The sequence below is a fragment of the Lithobates pipiens genome, unplaced genomic scaffold, assembly GCF_037356315.1.
Source record: "Lithobates pipiens isolate NorthernLeopardFrog02 unplaced genomic scaffold, aLitPip1_a1.2 Scaffold_8, whole genome shotgun sequence".
NCBI classification, from domain to species: Eukaryota; Metazoa; Chordata; class Amphibia; order Anura; family Ranidae; genus Lithobates; species Lithobates pipiens.
In genome coordinates this window covers 58,169,788-58,192,436 of record NW_027507903.1, presented here as the reverse complement: position 1 = coordinate 58,192,436, position 22,649 = coordinate 58,169,788, and the positions used below count along the sequence as shown (strand labels likewise).

Here is a 22,649-nt window from a genome sequence, read left to right as displayed (position 1 = left end):
TCAACTGTAGGTTTGTTTCTCTTTACAGAGCTTATATTTCAGAACTTTTAACATTTATGTATGATCCCTAATGTACACAGAAATAAAAAAAGATGCACCAGACCAAAATCAAACATCCAAGATAATTTTAATCATTGGTGATAAACAGCCAACACGTTTCAGAGGACAAATGGTTTTGGCATCAGCAGCTATGTGCCTAAATGATTATTTTATCTAAGGGCCGGTTCACACAGCGAGGCGCGGCGAGGCGTCTCCGACTTGCCTCGCCGCGACCTGCGGGGATCTCAGCGGCGACTTGCAGAGGACTTCTGTATAGAAGTCAATGCAAGTCGCCCCCGAAGTCGCCCAGAAGTAGTACAGGAACCTTTTTTCTGAGTCGGAGCGACTCGAGTCGCTCCTCTCAGAACGGTTCCATAGTACTGAACGGGGGCGACTTGCGGGAGCGAGGCGAGGCGAGGCGAGCCGTGTCGCCTCGCCTCGCATCGCTGTGTGAACCGGCCCTAAGCCTTAAAACATCCCTGTCATTTGTCCCAAAGAAGTCCTAATTGCCGGTTTCTGTAATAGAAGAAGTATTATGCTCACCTGCCTGGTGGCCTGTTTCTCGTATCTGTTCCATCCTCCGCTGGACCCTTCAGCACAAGTGTTGAATACCTGTGACCTGCTGCCTTCATCATCTGTCCCCTATGACAACGTTTCTCAACTCCAGCCCTCAAATACCCCCAACCGGTCATGTTTTCAGGCTTTTAATTATTTTGCACAGGTATCACTGCCTTAGTAATTACCGCAGTAGTTTCATCTGAGAGAAATCCTGAAAACATGACCTGTTGGGGGTACTTGAGGACTGGTGTTGAGAAACATTGCCCTATGACACTGCTGTGTCCTATAGTCATTGCCATTAGGATTTTCTTTGTGACTGATAGGGTTGCTTTAAAGCCCAATTCCAGCCTCGGGTTTGTGAAAATATTTTAAAAACCTTGTTGTATAAAGTAAATGATTGCTGGTCCTTCAGGCAGTGAAAGTTTGTGGGATTGATTTACTAAAGCAGCAAAGTGAGCTAAGTGACTCAGGTGAAGCCATGCTCCACCCAATATTTTACAAGGGCAATTAATTCAAACAAATTAAAAATAAGATTTATTGTTACACATGATTACACAACACTTCACCTTATTCACTAGGCTCTGTTAATGTTAACTTGGAAAAGTAAACAGTCTCTGCCCTTTCAGTGAACAAATCCCAATTAGTTAGCAGGCTCACCTACAGTAATGCACACACTCAGCTGGATTGATTTACTATAGGCAAATTGACGGCGCACTTTGCAAGGGCGTTTGTGCCAGAGCTTAGTAAATTATTACATTATTATTATAAAGGATCTATATAGCGCCAATATTTCATGCAGCGCTTTACAAAATGAGGAGAAGCTCTGCTGACTTCCATCGTCTGATTATGTGCAGGCATAAATGCTGTTTTTTTTCCTTGCATGTGATTGCATCTGCACTTGCAAATGTTAAGCCGCGTACACACGATCAGATTTTCCAATGGGAAATGTGTGATAAGAGGCTGTTGGCAGACAATCTGATCATTTGTATGTTCTATCGGACAATTGTTGACGGATTTTCCATGGACAAATGTTGGCTGGAAGCTTTTAAATTTTTCCGTGGACAAATGTGTGTTGTCGGATTTTCCGAGCGTGTGTGCACAAGTCCGTCAGACAAAAGTCCAAAGCATAAACATGCATGCTCGGAAGCAAGGACGAGCCAGAAGCAGTCGGTCTTGTAGACTAGCGTTCATAATGGAGAATTAACATCCGTGACGTGGTAAATTATGAAATCTTGAAATGCAGCGCACAATTCTCTTCTTCTTCAATGGGATAATAATGAAGCTGATTTGCTGGTGATACTGATGGAGTTATTGCACACAAATTTTCAAAGGCTTTTTTTTCTAGTGATATTAAGAATAATATTGTTATGCTTTTTTTTTTTGGGCAAGTTACCACAACACCATTATCCCGTAGTTTTTAAGATCAAAGATACAACTATGTTGGTGTCCCTTGTTAATTTTACATTGTTATGTTTTTAAATGTAACTGTCTACTCCCAAACTGTCATTTGGAATAAAACACATAGCCAAGTATTATTCTCCACAATTTTTTTTATTGTGCATTAAAAAAAGAAGACAAATAAAATTAGACATGTTATCTGCCAATAGAACAAAAAGTGCATTCTATGCATCCAAAAATATAGAAAATATACCAAATCAAATCATTATTCAACCAAAAAAATGAAATAAAAGCTTCATGCATGTGTCCTGCTTCTTAATATAGGGGGTGAACAATGCCAAGAGTTGGTGAAAGCAGGGGTCCGTCATTCGGAGATAATTCCGAAAATCATCTGGATTATTCTCCTGGAGCTCCCGCAGCAAAGGCATATAACATAATTGGTCACCATTAATAAAGCAACCAGTTTTTGGTCCAAGAAATCCTCCTCCTCCTGTTCCTGGACTAGACTTGGGTCAAAGCAATAACTCCAGAGCTAATAATAAATAACACGTTATCTCCTCCAATTCCGCAACATGTCTGCTTGTCGAACAGCCGTTCAGAAACAAACTGAAAAGCACTAAATGAAAAGCGCAAACTGAAAAGCACTAAATTAAAAGCGGGATTTAACACTCACCAAACTTCTACTAACATGAAATTAGCAGAAGGAGCCCAAAGGGTGGCGCCAAAGAGCTGAAAAATCATGTACTACGTTCATGTTTGTTGCCCGACAATTCCTTACCATTTGTATGCAAGACAAAATCCAGGCACACGCCTTCGGACAAAAGTCAGAGGTTTTATCTGCGGAAAATCTGATTGTGTGTATGAGGCTTAACTGTCTGAAATCTAAAGATGGTCATAAACTGTGCAAATTTTCCAATGAACTGTATGAAATTTGCTTTTTGGGTGGCCCTGTTACCCCTCTCCCACCTGACATCCTTTTTTGGAAAATGTTAAATTGTTGGCCAAACAGTGGCTGCATCCCATCAAATAAAGCCTCTGTTCAGGCTTTCAGAGTCAGCACCGGTGGCTGTGAAAATAAAAAAGCCAAGCAGGGGGATTTTTCTATTCATGCTGTATAGCATCTATATAGACCTAAGGCCTTGTTTGGGGGCAGTAAAATGCCCTCCAAACGCCCCCCCCCCCCATAGTTGCAAAGGGTGTACACATGCCACAGCTGCAGTGTGAGTCAAAGGGTATTCCCTCTGTTACCTAAATGGGGCTGGGTCTTGTGCATTTTTAGGGGAGAAACAAGAGTTAAGGAGGCAATATAGCACCATTTTACTGCCTGTCAAACACCCTCCACCATGGATTGCTTTTCAGAGGGCAATTTACAGTGTAAGTTTATGACCAGATTTATTAAGGCGTGTGTGTGTTGGGGGACCAATGGGCAGAGCAATAGTGATTGTTTGCTCCTTCTAGTGTCTAATCTACAAATCCCAATATTTAATAATGCAAGAAGAATATGGAAGAGCAAGCATGTGAAAATGTGAAAATCACTTAAAAGTGACTTTAACCACTTTCAGACCGGACCATTTTGCTGGTAAATGACCAGAGGTCTTTTTACACTTTGGCACTGCGCTGCTTTAACTGGTAATTGCGCGGTCATGCAATGTTGTACCCAAACAAAATTTGCGTCCTTTTCTTCCCACAAATAGAGCTTTCTTTTGATGGTATTTGATTGCCTCTGCGATTTTTATTTTTTGCGATATAAACGTAAAAAGACCGCAAATTTTGAAAAAAAATGATATTTTCTACTTTTTGTTATTAGAAAAATCCAATAAACTCAATTTTAGTCATACATTTAGGCCAAAATGTATTCAGCCACATGTCTTTGGTAAAAAAAAAGTCAATAATTGTATATTTATTGGTTTGCGCAAAAGTTGTCACATCTACAAACTAAGGTACGTTTTCTGGAATTTACGCAGCTTTTAGTTTACGACTGCCTATCTCATTTCTTGAGGTGCTAAAATGGCAGGGCAGTACAAAACCCCCCCAAATGACCCCATTTTGGAAAGTAGACCCCCTAAGGAAATTGATAAGAGGCATGTTGAGCCCATTGAATATTTTATTTTTTTGCCTCAAGCGATTGAATAATGACAAAAAAAAAATTTTTTTTTTTTTTTTCACAAAGTTGTCACTAAATGATATATTGCTCACACATGCCATGGGCATATGTGAAATGACACCCCAAAATAAATTCTGCTGCTTCTCCTGAGTACGGGGATACCACATATGTGGGACTTTTTGGGAGCCTAGCCGCGTACGGGGCCCCGAAAACCAAGCACCGCCTTCAGGCTTTCTAAGGGCGTAAATTTTTGAGTTCACTTCTCACTACCTATTACAGTTTTGAAGGCCATAAAATGCCAAGATGGCACAAAACCCCCACAAATGACCCCATTTTAGAAAGTAGACACCCCAAGCTATTTGCTGAGAGGCATGTTGAGTCCATGGAATATTTTATATTTTGCCACAAGTTGCGGGAAAATTACAAACTTTTTTTTTTTTTTTTCACAAAGTTGTCACTAAATGATATATTGCTCACGCATGCCATGGGCATATGTGAAATGACACCCCAAAATAAATTCTGCTGCTTCTCCTGAGTACGGGGATACCACATATGTGGGACTTTTTGGGAGCCTAGCCGCGTACGGGGCCCCGAAAACCAAGCACCGCCTTCAGGCTTTCTAAGGGCGTTACAGTTTTGAAGGCCATAAAATGCCAAGATGGCACAAACCCCCCCCAAATGACCCCATTTTGGAAAGTAGACACCCCTAAATTTAGGGGTACACTAGTGAGGCTAGGTAATAAATGGCGGGTGCCCTGAAACTATAAAAAAATAACTAACCAACCAGCGTCACCTGTAACAGTTATATGGTGATCACTGGTGAAAGGGTTAACTAGGGGGCAATCAGGGGGCTTTATGCGGTAGTATATGGGGGTCCCTGGCGCTATAAAAAGCTGCGGCGAACCTAAATACCTACCTGCCTAACTAGCGTCACCTGTGACACTAATACAGCGATCAGAAAAACGATCGCTTATTAGGCTGGGTTCACACTGGAGCGATGCGGGAACGCCACGAATGCGCGGCGGGTTCCCGCATCGCATTGCCTCCCGGCGGCAGTTCACACTGCCCTATGCGAACTGCTGGGAGTGTCAGTGAAATGTTACTGACACCCCCAGATCAGTTCGCATATCGCAGTGCGATCTGCAAACTCGGATCGCATGGTGTGAACACCCATGCGATCCGATTCTGCTGCGGGCCAAAAAAAGGGTCCCGTGCGAATTTGCGGCGGGTGCGGCGGGTGTGGCGGGTGCGGCGGGTGCGGCGGGTGCGGCGAATGGCTGAACTCGAATCGCACAGAGATCGGATGTGATTTGCACTGCAGTGCGGTGCGAATCACATCCGTTCTCAAATCGCTGCAATGTGAACCCAGCCTTAGTGACACTGGCGACGGGGGGTGATCACGGGGTTAAACCTTTATTGGGGGGGTTAGGGGGGTACCTTAGAACTAAAGGGGGCTAACCCTAACTGCCCTAACAGTTATTAGTCACAAATGACACCCGCCGGGTGATCAGGGGGTTAAACCTTTATTAGGTAATAAATGGCGGGTGCCCTGAAACTATAAAAAAATAACTAACCAACCAGCGTCACCTGTAACAGTTATATGGTGATCACAGGTGAAAGGGTTAACTAGGGGGCAATCAGGGGGCTTTATGCGGTAGTATATGGGGGTCCCTGGCGCTATAAAAAGCTGCGGCGAACCTAAATACCTACCTGCCTAACTAGCGTCACCTGTGACACTAATACGGCGATCAGAAAAATGATCGCTTATTAGGCTGGGTTCACACTGGAGCGATGCGGAAACGCCGCGAATCCGCGGCGGGTTCCCGCATCGCATGCCTCCCGGCGGCAGTTCACACTGCCCTATGCGAACTGCTGGGAGTGTCAGTGAAATGTTACTGACACCCCCAGATCAGTTCGCATATCGCAGTGCGATCTGCAAACTCGGATCGCATGGTGTGAACACCCATGCGATCCGATTCTGCTGCGGGCCAAAAAAAGGGTCCCGTGCGAATTTGCGGCGGGTGCGGCGGGTGTGGCGGGTGCGGCGGGTGCGGCGAATGGCTGAACTCGAATCGCACAGAGATCGGATGTGATTTGCACTGCAGTGCGGTGCGAATCACATTCGTTCTCATAAACCGCTGCAATGTGAACCCAGCCTTAGTGACACTGGCGACGGGGGGTGATCACGGGATTAAACCTTTATTGGGGGGGTTAGGGGGGTACATTAGAACTAAAGGGGGCTAACTCTAACTGCCCTAACAGTTATTACAGTCACAAATGACACCAATGCAAAAAAAAAAAAAAAAAAATGACATTGGTGTCACTGTGACTGGGGGGCAGGGGTAATTGGGGGGGTGATCGGGGGGTAAAGGGGGGGTGTGAGTGTGCCTGGCATGTTCTACTGTGTGTGTAGAGTGTTGGTGCAACTTACCGATCCGCTCTCCTCCGTGTCGGAACGAAAAATACCGACACGGAGGAGAGAATACATCACTTCCTCTCCTGTGTTTACATTACAGGAGAGGAAGTGATGTCACGGGGGATTTCCATTCGTCGAGAGCGATCGCGAGGGGGTGGCCATGAATGAATGGCCGCCCCCTCATCCCGGATCGCTCTCGAAGGAATGCCGACCGCCGCAGGCACCGGGGGGGGCCCGATCGGGCCCCCCACCCGCGGGCAGGCAGGGACTTATATATACGCCCATATGCCTGCCCGTGCCATTCTGCCGACGTATATCGTCGTGCGGCGGTCGGCAAGTGGTTAAGGTATAGCCACTGCAATCATAGCTTAAACCATATCCTCACTACAACAATACTTTACTTTCCCTTTTCTCATTTTCTTCTGCCAATTCATTGTAACTACAGACTGGAGCATGATTAAGAGGCATGTCAACATTTTATACTTTGGTAAATAACAGACGCTAACATAATACAGTGGAACCTTGGTTTACGAGTAATGCGGTCAACAAGTGTTTTGAAAGACGAGCAACTTTTTTTTTAAATCCTGACACGGTTTGCAAGTGTTGTCTCGCAAAACGAGCACAATTCAAGCTAATGCGCGGTGCAGTACCGCATTTGGCCATAGGTGCGGGGGGCGCTGGGGACACTCAGAACGGTTAGGAGCTGTTCGGAAATACTCGGAATGACTCGGAAACACTTGGAAATACTCAGTTCCCGAGTGTTTTCGAGGCTTTCCAAACTGTCCCGAGCATTTCCCATGTTCTCCAGCGCCCCCCCACACCTCTGGCCACATGCGGTATTGCCTGTAATAGAAGTCAATGTGGAACGAATTATCTTCATTTCCATTGACCTCTATGGGGAAACTCGCTTTGATATGCGAGTGCATTGGATTGCAAGCATTCTCCTGGAACGGATTATGCTCGTGATCCAAGGTTCCACTGTAGGTCACAATAAACTATGACTTTGTAATGCAGCAGCCAGTAAATGTTCTTTAATTCACATGGATGTACAATATAATGTTTAGTTCTGTACATTGTGCAACCACAAACGAATGAGCACTGATATTTGCAATATTGTAAAACATGGTGTTTGATTATTTCAACGCAACATGAGGACGGAAGCAAGACTTCAAATATGCTGAGATATTTTATAAAGGGTAATCTTAAACAGATGGCAATACAATTACAGGAGCTAGACATGCATAGATTCATTTAGCAGAAAGATGCACAGGTTCACTGGAAAGTTTACTAAGGCAATTTCAGAGGCCCCAGCGAGGTCTTCTAGTAAATGTAAAAGCTGCATGTAACTGTTTACCGTACATGACACACCTCTGTACATTATTAGATGGATTTTTATTGTACCTTGGTATATGTACAAATCCAAGAAAATGACGAGGAAATTAAAGTCAGTTGTAAGATGCAAGTAAGTAAAAGCACATAACTAGCTTAATAGATTGCTTCTTTGAAAACATGTTAGATCTGATTCATGAAAACTGGGGAAAATAATAAGACCAAAAACTTGGAGCTTTTAGCAGCCAATCTGGTTTTACATTTCAGTTTTTGTAAAAAAAAAATCTTATTGGGCATCATGGGCAACCTTAAACCCAAATCTAAACATGTATTATATTGCAGCTTACCAATTCTTATGCCCTGTACACACGGTGGGAAATTCCGACAGAAAAGGTCAGATCGGATTATGTTGTCGGAAAATCCGATCGTGTGTGGGTTCTATCAGACTTTTTCCATCTGAAATTGCGACAGAAAAAGTTTGAGAGCTGAATCTCAAATTTTCCGACAACAAAATCCGATCAGACTTTTTCTGATCGTTTGTAGAGAATTCCGATGGACAAAGTGCCACACATGCTCAGATTAAATTACGAGACCAAAGCTATTGGCTACTAGCCTCTACGTAGTCCCGTTGTATGCAACGAACGTCGCCGCATTCCGAACAATCGGATTTTCCGACAACTTTGTCCGACCGTGTGTATGCAACATCAGTTTCGGACAAATCCGTCGGAAAAAATCTGACAGATTTTGTGGTCGGAATGTCTGACTGTGTGTACAAGGCTTAAGATGTGATGACTGCATTCGTTTTATTTTTTAGGCTTTCTTTCCTTTATTTCCACCTAGTGTTCCCACCAGTAAGTCTGTTGGTTTTCAAAAGGACAAGCTGTCCAAATGTATCAGTTATAGTGTTGAAATCAACTTTTATTTGTTTATGTCAAGCCTTTATCCCAAAAGAAGAAACTGTTTGCTGTTACTACACTGTGAGCTGGAATTTGGCTTCAAATTGTTAGTGTATCTAAATTTGCTAGTACATCTAACACCCCCCTCTCCCTAAACTGCCAATGCTTCTGTCCAAAGGTGCCCCTGTGCTCATTCATCCAGAGTGGGGGCACTCTTATATAGGAGGTGTGTTACTGGCCAGATTATCAGATGAAAACAGAGTAAAAATAGCCTAAAAAAAGTAACGGAAAAGTAATACAGTATTACATTTTTGATTTGGGGTTTAATAATAGTATGCATCACATACTAGCCCATTAGGTGCCACTTACCTGCAAATGTAGCCTGCAATGTCCCTGCTGGTGGCCTTCCAGGGCCAGGACTCTGGCTCTGTGACTGGAGTTGCGTGATGTCACTCTTGAGCGGGAGCCATCATTTAAGGCACTTGCTAGTGAAGAAACGGCACAGAGGGCCGTTTCTTCACAGCGCATGCGCCAAAGACATCATCAGCGCACTACAAGGTCAATATCTCCTAAACGGTGCACATTTGGGAGATATTTACAGTACCTATAGGTAAGCCTTATGCCGCGTACACATGACCGTTTTTTCTGTCAGAATAAACTCTGATAGTCTTTCCGACGGAGTTCCACTGAAACGGACTTGCCTACACAAGATCACACCAAAGTCTGTTCGTTTAGAACGTGGTGACGTACAACACTTATGACTAGAAAGGAAGTTCAATAGCCAGTAGCCAATAGCTGCCCTTACGTTGTTTTTGGTCCGTCGGAATAGCATACAGACGAACGGTTTTCCCGATAGGAATTGATTCCGTCGGAAAGATTGAAAACATGTTCTATTTCTAGGTCCATCAGAATTTTTTTTTTTTTTAAAGTAAAGCCCACACACGATCGGAATATCCGATCCATCTGACCTTTTCTGCCGGAAAGTCCGGTCGTGTGTACGTGACATTATTCTCGGCTTACCTATAGGTACAACTTCTGCATTGGGGGGTATACAACCACTTTAACTGTTTTATTCAGTGAGCTTGATTTACTACTGAGAGGAGACTGTTCACTTAGCAAAGTGAATGTTCACTTTGTAAAGTGAATGTTTAGCTTAGTACATAAGGTTAAGCTGTGTTCACGTCACTCCTGCTCTTTAACCCCCCTTGTATATGATTGGGTATTCAAAGTGAATACAGCTTTACTTTAATTGCCAATGCGAAGAGTGCATAAATTCAACACGCAGAGGTCTGTGCTTTAACCAGGATTCACACAAATTGTCTGCAATATTCCTCCATTTTTCTAATGGACTCTTAAAAATTTGGTGACCCTTGGTTGAAGGTCTTGTGAATCCTGGGTGAAAGTTATTTGAAGAAATTGGTAAATAAACCTCTACACCTTTACTAAATAAACCCAATGTCTTCACTGCCAGGAGCCATAAATGATGACTTGTATCCTGCAGTTTTTGAAGATTACAAATAGCTAGAAGCCAGAGCTTTTTATGCTGGACCTCTCCTATGGGTCACAGGAGAGCAATTCGTTTTGCACTCCTGTGACCCGTTTTCAGAGGAGAGCGGTCTGAAGTCCGCTCTCCGCTGATGTCAATGCTATCAATCGAGGCAGCCCCTTCCCTCCACAGCTCAACACTCCAGTAAGCGTGGAGGAACAGAGCAGGAGAGATGCTGATTGACAGGCAACATCTCTCTGCTTGTGGAGGGGAGAGAACCGAGCCATCTGCGCTGTTCAGTGGCTCAGTCCTCAGTGCAGAGATGCCTAGGGACATCTGCAGCATTGGTCTGATGCTGCATCCACCTAGGTAAGTATGTATATATATTTAAAAAAAAAAAAAGACCCATAATTCTCTTTAACCCCTGTCTAGGAGAAGCTTTCCCTTAATTTCTTGTCCCAAAGCCAAAACAGGAAGTGAAGGAACCTGGTTGCCACCAGAACTCATTGGAATAATTCTCTTCTCTTCCTGTTCTGGTGACAACCCAAAATTTGGGATTTCCTTTCACTTAATGCCACGTACACATGACCGTCTTTTCGTCAGCAAAGGTCTGACGGAACGAATCAGCCAGATAATTTGATCGTGTGTGGGCTTCATCGGACCTTTGCTGTCTAAAAATCAGATGGACTTTAGATTTAGAACATGTTTCAAATCTTTCCGACGGACTCGAGTCCAGTTAAAAAATCCATTTGTCTGTATGCTAGTCAGACAGACGAAAACTGACACTAGGGCAGCTATTGGCTACTGGCTATGTGCTTCCTTATTCTAGTCCAGTCGTACGTCATCACGTTCAAATCCATCAGACTTTGGTGTAATTGTGTGTGACCAAGTTCGTTCGTTCAGAATGTCCGTCGGAAGTCCGCCAGGAAGACCGTTGGACCTAGTCTGCTGGAAAGTCCGGTCGTGTATACGCGGCATTACAGGAAATATAACAAATAGAGCGGATGGGTCTAAAACAAAAAGTTTGCTCTTAGTTATACTTTAATTCTGAATATCCAAATATGTTCCAGGGAAAAAATAATGATTGCACATGGCTGAATAAACACATACCGCTTCAACTTATTCACTAAGCCAAGTGAGTGCACGTTATCAGCCCCATTGAAATAAACTGTTTGGCCTCCTTCACACGGGGTGTTTCAATATGTACACCCATGCTAGGGCCATCTTTTCCTGCATGAGATGTACAGGTGATCCATGCATCCATGTGTAGGCAGTCCTGTTCATGTTTAATAGGATGTATTGACTACATGGACTCAACTTGTTGTCTCAATTTTGCTTCAATGCAGGTGTGGGTGTATATCCCCAAAGGCAAACTGTCTGCCCTCAGGAACCTGCACGTGCACGGATTTAAAATTGGGACCAGCCACTGCGTCTCAATTTACATTAATGGGACTGCCTACATGTGTATGCATAGAACATCTGTGCATCTTGTACAGGCAAAGATGGCCCTCATACAGGTGTATGCATTGATACTTCTCATGTAAACGAGGCCTTATGTGGAATGGATAACTTCTTTGTTCTCTGCATTTGCCTGCAGTTACAGTTGAGATGCAGACAAGCAGAATGTAAACAAAGCAAAGTTTGCTCTGGCCTGGGTCTGTGATGACTCTCAAAGCACCGGGAAGGAAAAGGCATAGGTGACAGCTTATATTTGTAAAGCTGTTTGGTATCTCTGGATATATTTAAATAGCTAATTACATGTTCAATTATCCTTTATGCTTTGGTAGAGACTTTGAAGGAAATAGTATTACGGGAAAGGTGCAATGTTCAAATCAAAAACATTTATGTCTAAGCAGAATGTTTACAATACCTGTGCGTATTTGTTCTAAACAGGTGGCTGATTGGACCCTGGAGCAGATGCTCGGCAACATGTGGAGTAGGAATACAAACAAGGGATGTGCATTGCTCTGGCCTGGCTGAGTCTGGAAACAATTCCGAACAAGAGTGTGGAGGTAACAAGCCTTCTGCACTGCAGCCATGTAACCAGAATGATTGCCCTCCAGCTTGGCATGTGGAAGACTGGCAACAGGTATCCAGATACAATAATTTTTTTTCTTTTGTTCATTTACAATGTTTTTTTTTACTCACAAAAGATGAAGCTTTTCTCCCAAGACCTCTGCAATAATGAACTCTAGATCACAGCTGTTTTGCTTTGTCTATTAAGGTTGCTTTGCAGGAAAACAAGGAAACTCCTCTGTAGACATGCAAAGTATTACAAAATATGCCTACAGCATGCACAAGCTATCTATCCTTCCTAGCAAATAAGCATGTACAATGTATGTGGTAGGCATACACTACACAGTTAGATAACTTGATTGTTCCTGGTGATGGAGCCTTCTTCCAGGACCCAGGATCTTCCAGACTGATTCTTGCTTCTTAGCCCTTGTACACACGGTTGGAAATTCCGACCGAAAATGTTCGATCGGACCGTGTTGTCGGATAAACCGTCCGTGTATGGGCTCCATCTGACTTTTTCTGTCGGAATGTCTGACCACGAAGTTTGAGAGCTGGATATAAAATTTCCGACAGCATGATCCGATAGAACTTTGTCCGATCACTTGTAGAGAATTCCGATTGGACAAAGTGCCACGCATGCTCAGATCAAATTACGAGACCAAAGCTATTGGCTAGTAGCCTGAACGTAGTCCTGTTGTAACGTACAAACGTCATCACGTTCCGAACGATCGGATTTTTCGACAACTTTGTCCAACCGTGTGTATGCAACACCAGTTTCGTACAAAATCCGTCTGAAAAAATCCGTTGGATTTTTTTGTCGGAATGTCCAACCGTGTGTACAAGGGCTTAGAGTCCTGCAGCACTCTGCCTCTTTCTTTGTCTCTAGCACAAGCAATAGGAACTGCTCCGTTGTCTTGAGCAAATGGTTGTGCCAAAGTCCTTTTGCCCTTCCCCCTACTTCCTGTGGCATCACTTCCTGTCCTAAGTTCATGAACCAGTCCAACGTGTTCATTAGCCTATGAACAGGGAAAGTCTGATTTCTAAAAACAATACGTGGTCTTAAAAATGTTATTACATATTTATGCTATAAAAATCACTAAAATAGCCATAGCAAGACAGATGCTCGATCCTTTGGGTTCAACTTCCCATTCTCCATTTAGCAAAGTCATGGAGCCAGACACCAGTTCCAAAGGGTAAAATCCATTTTATTGTTCAACACCTGAACAAACATTGACACTCCACCCAGGATTCTCCATCTAATGAGTTTTGCCCTAGTAGTAAACAAAGGAGGATCCTGGGTAGAGGTGGAGGTATGTGCATCTGATGAAAAATAAAGTTCATTTTATCCTTTGAATACAGCTTATCTCTCTTCATCTGCTCTTAGGGGTATCTGCTGTCATGTCACAAGACTACGCACAAGGTATTTATAGAAATGCTTTCATGGGCTTTGAGCCTGCCTTGGTCTTCTCTACGTGGCCCTACTATTAATTTTCAACATCACTGTTTGTGAGCTCCATATCACTGTGACTCTTTGGTCCCCGAACAGTAGGGTGCACCCAGAAACACAGAAAAACAATTGAGGTAAAACTGATAAAAGAGAGGATGGCAAGGGAAAGGGACTTTTTCTAGACTTTGTACTAAGGCTCTTACTTGCAATGCTGCCTGCATACTTGAATGGTGCAAAACAATGCAATTGAAACCTACAGCCTTTTATTGTTTATTAATAGCCATTGCTAGCATACGTGGCCTTTCTGAGGATGCCTGGGGCTTAGGTCTTATGAGTCACAATACATATTTTGGACCTTCAGACTGTTGTGTGTACCTCTTTATAGGAGAAGTTTGGGGTTAGCAAAAAAAAACAAACAACCTACATACTCTTGTGACACTCCAGCAGTCCCAAGACCACAAGTTGGGTGATTGCCACTGATCAGTCAACTCTTATTCTGCTCGTAACTGAGAACAGTGACTGTTAATCACTGCCCCTGCTCTGCTCCTCCAATGCTGAAGCACCAGGAGTGGGGGCAGATGGAGGGTTGGTGGACGTGACTGATTTCGGCACTCGGCCACATCCTGAAAGGCTGATCCAGCTAGGTGAATCCTGACAATACTGCCTGGATCCTTCCCAAAAGTAGCACGGCTCTGCCCTGACCTAAAAGAGAATTTTATCCAAATGGTTTGGCTATGCTTCTCTGTTAATCATATATTGCATTATTACAAAACATGGAAAAGTCAAAAACTGTGAATATTTTTGCAAAGTACACTAATGTACTCAGTTCCTTATGATATACCAGTTGCCTGAAGGCCTCTGACTTCAATACTTTAAATCACCAGGCTAAAACAAGCATGTAGAACTCCTGATCAAGTTTTTTTTTTTTTACGGTCAATTACTCAAACCATTGAAGCCAGGGCATTAGAATGACAGCTAGGAAACTCTATTTTTTTAAAGGATTAGCCAACTCGGGAAGCCATTGCATTTCTCTCATAATGACTTTCCTTTGAGGAGCAGAGTGTTTGAGGTCCCTTATTCACCATTGGTACTAGGGCTGATCTTAGAGCTAACAAAGCTGGTCATCACAGAGCTTTATTAATAGTGTCTGTGATGCAGAATCCCTACTTTGTATTTAGTTCATCTCAGAGAGACTAAAGAGCCATGCATTTGACTCTCATCCAGCCCTTTACTTCATGTAGCTTTAGAAGACAAGAGCTCTCTTACAAAAATTACCCTTCTTGGGGTAATTTGAGGAAGACCTATATTACCATAGAGAACAGCTAAATAATGAAGCAGCCATGCAGTTAAATTATACACATTGGGGTTGATTTACTAAAACTGGAGAATGCTAAATCTGGTGCAGCTGTGCATAGAAACCAATCAGCTTCCAGTTTTTTCTTTTGTCAAATCTTAACTGAGCAAGCTGAAGTTAGATGCTAATTGGCTACCATGCACTACTGTACTGGATTTTATACTAAATCAACCCCTTTATTTCCTGTTTTGATCCAGACGAGTTTAAAAAAATATTTTTGGCCGACATGAAAGATGTCCAAGATCTAACAGGGTGCCCATTTCTCAGCCAACATTTTAGAAAGCAGTTGGTTCCCTCATTTCAGTATCCTCACATAGGACTAATGTACAATTAATTAAACAACTAAAAATATAAGAGAACTTGTGTTTTAAGGAAAATACTGTTTAACACTAACAAATCTTGTAACGCACTTAGATTGTTATTTTAAATTGCTGAAACATAATGTTGATGTATTGTAACTAATTTACATGAAAAGACATGGCTATTAGATAGCAGACATATAATAAATAAATGTGACTACATACCAATCTGTTTAGTAGAGGTGTCTGGACAAGTGACACTGTTGTGTTATGAGACTTTTGCTGTGCGTTGGGTAGTTGACATGCACCATGCAATACCCTGTGACTGAAGTGATACTGATGGACTGAACAATGCTGTGCTTGTGTTCTCAGTGTTCTCGGACGTGTGGAGGAGGTGTCCAAAACCGCAAAGTGAGTTGCAAACAGTTGTTGGCAGATGGGAGCTTTATGAAACTTTCTGAAGAACTCTGCCAGATGCAAAAACCAGCTAGTTATAAACCTTGTGGGAAAGTAGATTGTCCCCTGCAGCTAACTACAGGAGAATGGTCCAAGGTCAGTGATATTTACAAAGGCTGCCACAATAAACATTACGGCTTTGGATGTAAATGTTGCTGTTTTTTTTGTCATCACTTAAAGAGGCTGGTTACTATTTTTAAATCTCAAACCAAAGGCATGCCTGCAAAGAAAAGGCTTTAAAATGAAGTCCTTCTGCCACCCATGCTACTCATACTTTCTGTCTTTGGGCGCTATACTGATACTTGCTATCTTCAGAGGCTGGCACATTTCAAGGTTTGCAGGATACTTGGTAACCCATTTCACCCTGTGGTTCTCTTCTTTGCTCCATACGTCACTACCGTGTAAGTAGGATGAAGGGACTACAGTGCACAGATCAGGACCAGCCATCCAACATTCCTGGAAGTGTCAGTTTCAGAAGATTTTTCATCCAGTAGCTCCTGTAGATGTCAGGTATCAGCAGAGTGGATACAAGAAGGGTTAGTATTAACCTTTTTCTTTGCAGGCTTGACTTTGATTTGGAATTGAAAAAACAGTTGGAGGATCTCTTCTACATTTTTTTCTAAAGCTATTTTTCTAATATCCTAAATGGTGTAAATAATACAGTTCCGGGCCTTTAGCCTGTGATATTTTTCTATATTCCTATCCCTTGATACCATTAATTCTTTCATATGTTAAAGCGGTAGTAAACCGCATAAAAAAATAAAATGGATGCCTGGCATCGCATACTAGCACATTATGACAGACTTACCTGAAAACAAAGCCATCCAGTGGCTGTCACTGATGGAGGCGCTTCCATCTCCATCCGAGCTTCCTTCCGGGTTTGCGGGTTTCGGCCATATGAATGACCAAGCTGGCGATGACCTCACTCCTACGCATGCGCATGGGAGTCACTGTTTACCATATACTTGTATGAAAAAATAACCTGTTCTCTTTGTATTGTTTATTTTGCATGAGAGTACAGCGTGGTCATTTATCTAGCTGTATTGGGAACTCAGCCTGCTCTCCTCCAATGATCAGACTTGTCCTGACATGTCCCCCACACAGGCATTCACTGTGAAGACTAGTGTCCTATTGTTTTTCCTCCCCCAGCTCTCTATGAAGCTGAGAAGAGAGAATACGCAATCATTTATTAAAAATAAGGGAAAAAAGGAATTTATAATCATATATACATGAATGTTTTGTCATACATTTCCATTTGAAACTGAATGTGTTGTTTTAGAAGGTGGAGTTTACACATACTTCAAGGTCTTGCGTAAACAGGTTTAATTGTCAAATGCGGGCTTCTAAGTTTAAACACAGTGTAGCTCAAAAACATGTGTTTGAACTGTTTCGGCATGATAGACCACTAAACTTACAGTTTTGAATCCCATGGACCACTAACCTAAATTTTACATGCCTTGTACACACAATGCTCTGGCTCTCTACACCCACCCTGAACTCTGCATCACACTGATGACTACTCATTGGATCTCACCGCCTTATCCAACCATGTGCTCAAGCTCCATGCTCCCTCTCACTGTCTGTGATCAGCACTGTAATTAGAAGTCCCCTCCTTTTTCACCTCCCGCTCCCTGCACCACTCCCGGCACCTCTATCACACAGGAGCCGTAAATACAGAGGAGGCATTGGGTATCAATGCATGCTGACAGTATTAACTGTCAGCACACATTGAGAACAACACTGGAAACAACATTAGGTGATATACATCTGCAGAACCCCTGGAACCACCAACATTTTCTTGTAGACCATCAGTGGTCCAAGGACCACTGATTGGTGACTGCTGTACTTTACAACATGCTGCTTTCAAACACTAAATGGTCATTTGTTGATCTGTATTTGACATGAGTCTCAAACATCCAACAGAAATAAGCAAAGCCCACGTACACATGCTCTAAGCCCTTGTACACACGATCGGAGATTCCGACGGAATGTGTCCGATCTGACCAATTTGTCGGATATTCCGACTGTGTGTGGTCTGCATCGGACTGTTTCCATCGGAGTATACGACGGACCAAGTTTTCCAACTTGTTGGTAAAATTTTCCAACAAAATGCTCCGATCAGACATACTCCGATCATGTGTAGAGAATTCCAATCGGAAAAAGTGCCACGCATGCTCAGATCAAATTCCTACACCAAAGCTATTGGCTACTAGAGTGAACGTAGTCCTGTCGTAACGAAATAACGTCATCATGTCGGATTTTCCGACAACTTTGTCGCACCGTGTGTATGCAACAGTTTCGGGCAAAATCCGACGGACAAAATCCGACGGGTTTGGTTGTCGGAATATCCGCCTGTGTGTACAAGGGCTTAGAAGCTCAGCAAGGGCAGCTCCTTTTTTCCCTAATGACTAGTTTTAAATCTAACTGGTGGCTTCCAATAAACGTAAGGGTCAACTCAATATAGCATAAATCTTGTCCTATTTTTAGTACAATGTGTAAGGGTATATTGGCTTGAATAAAAATATTTAATATTTCCGATTTTTTATATTACTGATAAGTGTACTTTGAAGGATATGTGCACTCTCTATATTTTTTTATGGCTAATTGACTATGTGTATGATTGTAGTGCTCTGTGAGATGTGGCATTGGAATCCAGAGAAGAACACTGGCTTGTCAGAAGATAACAGCCAAGGGACAATTAGTCATTGTCAACGGATCTCTGTGCCATGGACTCCCTATTCCAGCTCTTGTTAGAACGTGTCGTGTTGCTGTATGCCACAGTAAGTAGAGTTCATATTCTGGAACCAAATGGCTCTTACCATGGTGCTTCACATTAACTAGTGGTGGGAAGTCTGCTAGGAAATGTTTATCTCTTCTTTATATCATAGTGACTGTCTACATCTTGTATAATGACTAGCATGCTGTCAGTTTATCTTCTGCTTGTTGTTGGCAAATTGGGAACACTGCTGTCCAGAATTATTAAGATGGAAATACCCATTATAATTCAGTAGGAACAATCTAGCGGTGCTCAACAACAATGAACTCCAGAATTTAAGCTTTGTGTGTCATTGCCCTGCAATCCAAGTGCAACTGCAAGTGCTAGTTTTGGTGTCTTAGCAGGTTGCACGGTTGCTGTAGACTTCATGTGGTGTACATGCATTGTACTGAGTGAAAGATAGACAACCTTGCCTGAGTTTAGTCACACTTATAATCTCACTTAAGCTCAGTTCACACTGCGACAACCTGAAAACAGTGCGACTTATGGTGCAACTTTGCCAGGCAACTTGAGTTCTACTAGATGCGACTTAATGTGACTCTGAAGTGAGTTTGAAGCAACTTAGAAGTGAGTTTGAAGCAACTTTTAGAGAATGCCTGGGTAATCTTGTCTAATGTTTGATCCAAATCACATCAATATAGATGAGTATCCCACTTGGAGGCGACTTCGATTAAAGTCTATGGGCACAAGTCGAATAGAAGTCACCATGAAGTAGTACAGGAACCTTATCTAAAGTTGGAGCAACTTCAGTAGTGCTAATTAAGACAGCTCTCATTGACTAACATGGGATTTTACATGTCATGCGACTTGGGGTCTCATAAGTCAGATCCCAAGTCACGGCAGTGTTAACTGAGCCATAGTCTTAACTGAACTTTGCATTTTCCATGATTCATATCAACACTGGTAAGATAAATACCCTAAATCAATGTCATCTGGAATAGCAGCTAAACAAACAAAAAAAATCAAATCACGACAGCTTCCATAGAAACAAATTCATCCACTGTAGCATCCACTGTGCAGGCAAAGCAGACACCATATGGCATATTCAGTTGAATATTTTATAGGGTGCCTAATGGCTTAGCGCTGTAAAGAGCTATAAATATGGCACACGGTGGCCTGGGGGTCTTTGGAAACACTAAAACAAGCTACAGGTGCAATGAAATGTGGTTTTAATGATTTGAGTATGAAAAGAATGTGCAAATGAAAGCGTCATAAGTTTGTGCTTTTGATGTGAAAAGTTGACAAATTAACTATGCTTAAATCCTGGGCTTGACTGGGGAATGATTATTATGCCTTCATATGAATGTATAGTTATAAAAAAGTTCTAAGAGCTCCTGCATAATGAGCGACTTTCTTTTCTTGGGCTTTATTTCAGATTAAAATGCCAACCGTCTGAGATTCTAGCACATTTAAAAACCCAACGGAGTTCCAGGAATGTTCTTGGCATGAGGTTAATAAAAGTGCTATGTATCTAAGTTGATATAATTAATTGCAGAAAGCTGAATAGCAAGACATTGACTTTGAAATGTGTGGTACATGGTGGAGAGTGATTTTCAAAAACTGGCACACTTGTTTCAGTTCTTGTGGAAGGGAATGGGCTAAATCCATATTATCCATCTTTTTTAAAGATTGACTGTCCTAAAATGGTTTGGGAGGTGACTATACATAATGTATATGTTATATGTGATGATTTGCTTATGTTTTTCATTTGAAGTTATGCTTATAGCTCCAGGAAGCTGGTGGCATCAGATCCATAACCATCATTTCACTTAGTAGACCAAAGGAAACTGTTCCACTACAGGCTGCATTCCCCAGGCTATCACTGATGATAGAGAGGGTTCTCTGTAACAGCTCCAAAGAAGAAGTTGGAACTGTCCACCATATTGGAACCCTCAAAAGCATTTTATTAATCCATATAAAGAACAGATTATTATTACTATACAGGATTTATATAGCGCCACCAGTTTGCACAGCACTTTACAACATGAGGGCAGACAGTACACTTATGCCCCGTACACACGAGCGGACTTTTCGACATCCAAACTCCGACGGACTGAGTCCGTCAGACTATCCGATCGTGTGTGGGCTGCAACGGACTTTAGCTTTGCTAAAGTCTGACGGACTTTAGAAATGAAGCATGCTTCAAATTTTCCCGACGGAACTCCGCCGGACCCGGTCCCCTTCGAAAAATTTGCTCGTGTGTGTGCTACTCCGACGGACTAAAACCGACGCTAGGGCAGCTATTGGCTACTGTCTATGAACTTCCTACGTCGAATCCAGTCGTACGTCATCACGTTCGACTCCGTCGGAGTTTGGTGTGATGGTGTGTGGTCAAGTCCGTTCGGTCGAAAAGTCCGCCAGAACTCCGTCGGAACTCCGGCGGAACTCCGGCGGAACTCCTTTGGAGGTCTGTCAGACTTAATCCCTCTCGTGTGTACGGGGCATTAGAGTACAAGTCAATACAGGAGGGATCAGAGGGCACTGCTCATTAGAGCTTGAAATCTAGAAGGGAGGGTGATCAATCCATCCAAGGTACAGACACTCTTAGCCCTTGTACACGCGGTCGGAGAATCCATCGGAATATGTCCTATCGGACCGCTTTGTCGGATATTCCGACTGTGTGTGGTATGCATCGGACTGTTTCAGTCGGAATATCCGTCGGACCAAATTTTCCAACTTGCTGGAAATATTTTCCGACTGGACATACTCCGATCATGTGTAGAGATTTCCGATTGGACAAAGTGCCACGCATGCTCAGATCAAATTCCTACATCAAAGCTATTGGCTACTAGCCTGAACGTGGTTCCATCGTAACGAAATTACGTCATCACGTTCTGAAAGATCGGATTTTCCGACACCTTTGTCCGACTGTGTGTATGCAACAGTTTCGGACAAGATCCATCGGACAAAATCCGATGGACAAAATCCGACGGATTTGGTTTCAGAATTTCCGACCATGTGTACAAGGGCTAACACGGTTCATTTAGCAGGGATCCCTATGGGAAAGATCCATGCTGAGTGAAATACTTTCGATTGTTTGCGCCTTGGATGGATTGATCTGGTCTTTCTATGGAGTAATAAATGCTTTGGACACTTCTAATGTGATGAGCAGTTCCCCCTTTTTCTTTGGAGATGTTACAGAGATCATCATTTCACTTAAACCAAAGGATTGGATTTAGAGACTGTGTGGACTTTAATGGTACTCCCATGGACAACAACACATAAATTGGTCTAAAAACATTATTTTATTACATCAATCAGATAAAACATGTACAAAGTTGTGCTGTTCCAGAGGCACTAAAAGTGATCTCTTATTTGGATAATTACATGATACTAATAACTGGATGCTATGGTCTATCAAACAGAGCCTATCTATTTCTTCTCAACATGTTTTGCGGTTCTAACCGCTTTTTCAGGAGTATTTTTAGAGACCAAAAGTATCTATAGAGAGACAATGATGGTCATGATATAAGTACACAGCATAGCATATATGATTGAACATTCAGATCCAGTTATTAGAGATGCATAAAAGCTTACCCACAGCTCAGAGAGGTTCACAGCAAGTAGAATGTGAAAAGCAAACATCTCCTGCGGTTATGGGAGCACTATAAAAAAAGGGGGTGAATCCTGCCTATTAGATATACATAGTGTTCAGTATAAAAAAAAAACAAGATACTGTAGATATCTAAGAAACCATCATTTTTATTTTGGATTATAATACACACCATTTCTAGAGAAGGGTTCCAAAAATTCCAAGAATGACTATAAAAATAGAGATCTTTCTAGGGGAGTAATCGCAAACAATGACTCAAAAATCGAAATTCCTGAGTTATGGTACATCCACGGCAGACTTAGACGTCATTATTATTATACAGATTGCCATTACGCAGAAATGTATGTATATTATGCCATTTAAAGTTATTGTAAAGGTAGAAGGTTTTTTATCCTAATGCATTCTATGCATTAAGATAAAAAAACCTTCTGTGTGTAGCAGCCTCCCCAGCAGCCCCCTAATTACTTACCTGTGCCCCTTCTCTCTGCCGCGATGTCCACGAGTGTGTTAGTGGTCCCAGAC

General features: G+C 42.5%; 1 protein-coding gene across 1 annotated transcript in view; it reads left to right on the top strand.

Annotated features, from left to right (window-relative positions):
- The window catches only part of ADAMTSL3 (ADAMTS like 3), a 712,540-nt gene that overhangs the window by 578,779 nt on the left and 111,112 nt on the right, over positions 1-22,649 (top strand). Inside the window, exons 18-20 of the mRNA XM_077470182.1 lie at positions 12,120-12,315; positions 15,715-15,894; positions 18,425-18,578. Coding sequence (XP_077326308.1) covers positions 12,120-12,315; positions 15,715-15,894; positions 18,425-18,578 — 530 coding nt within the window. The remainder of the gene's footprint in view (positions 1-12,119; positions 12,316-15,714; positions 15,895-18,424; positions 18,579-22,649) is intronic.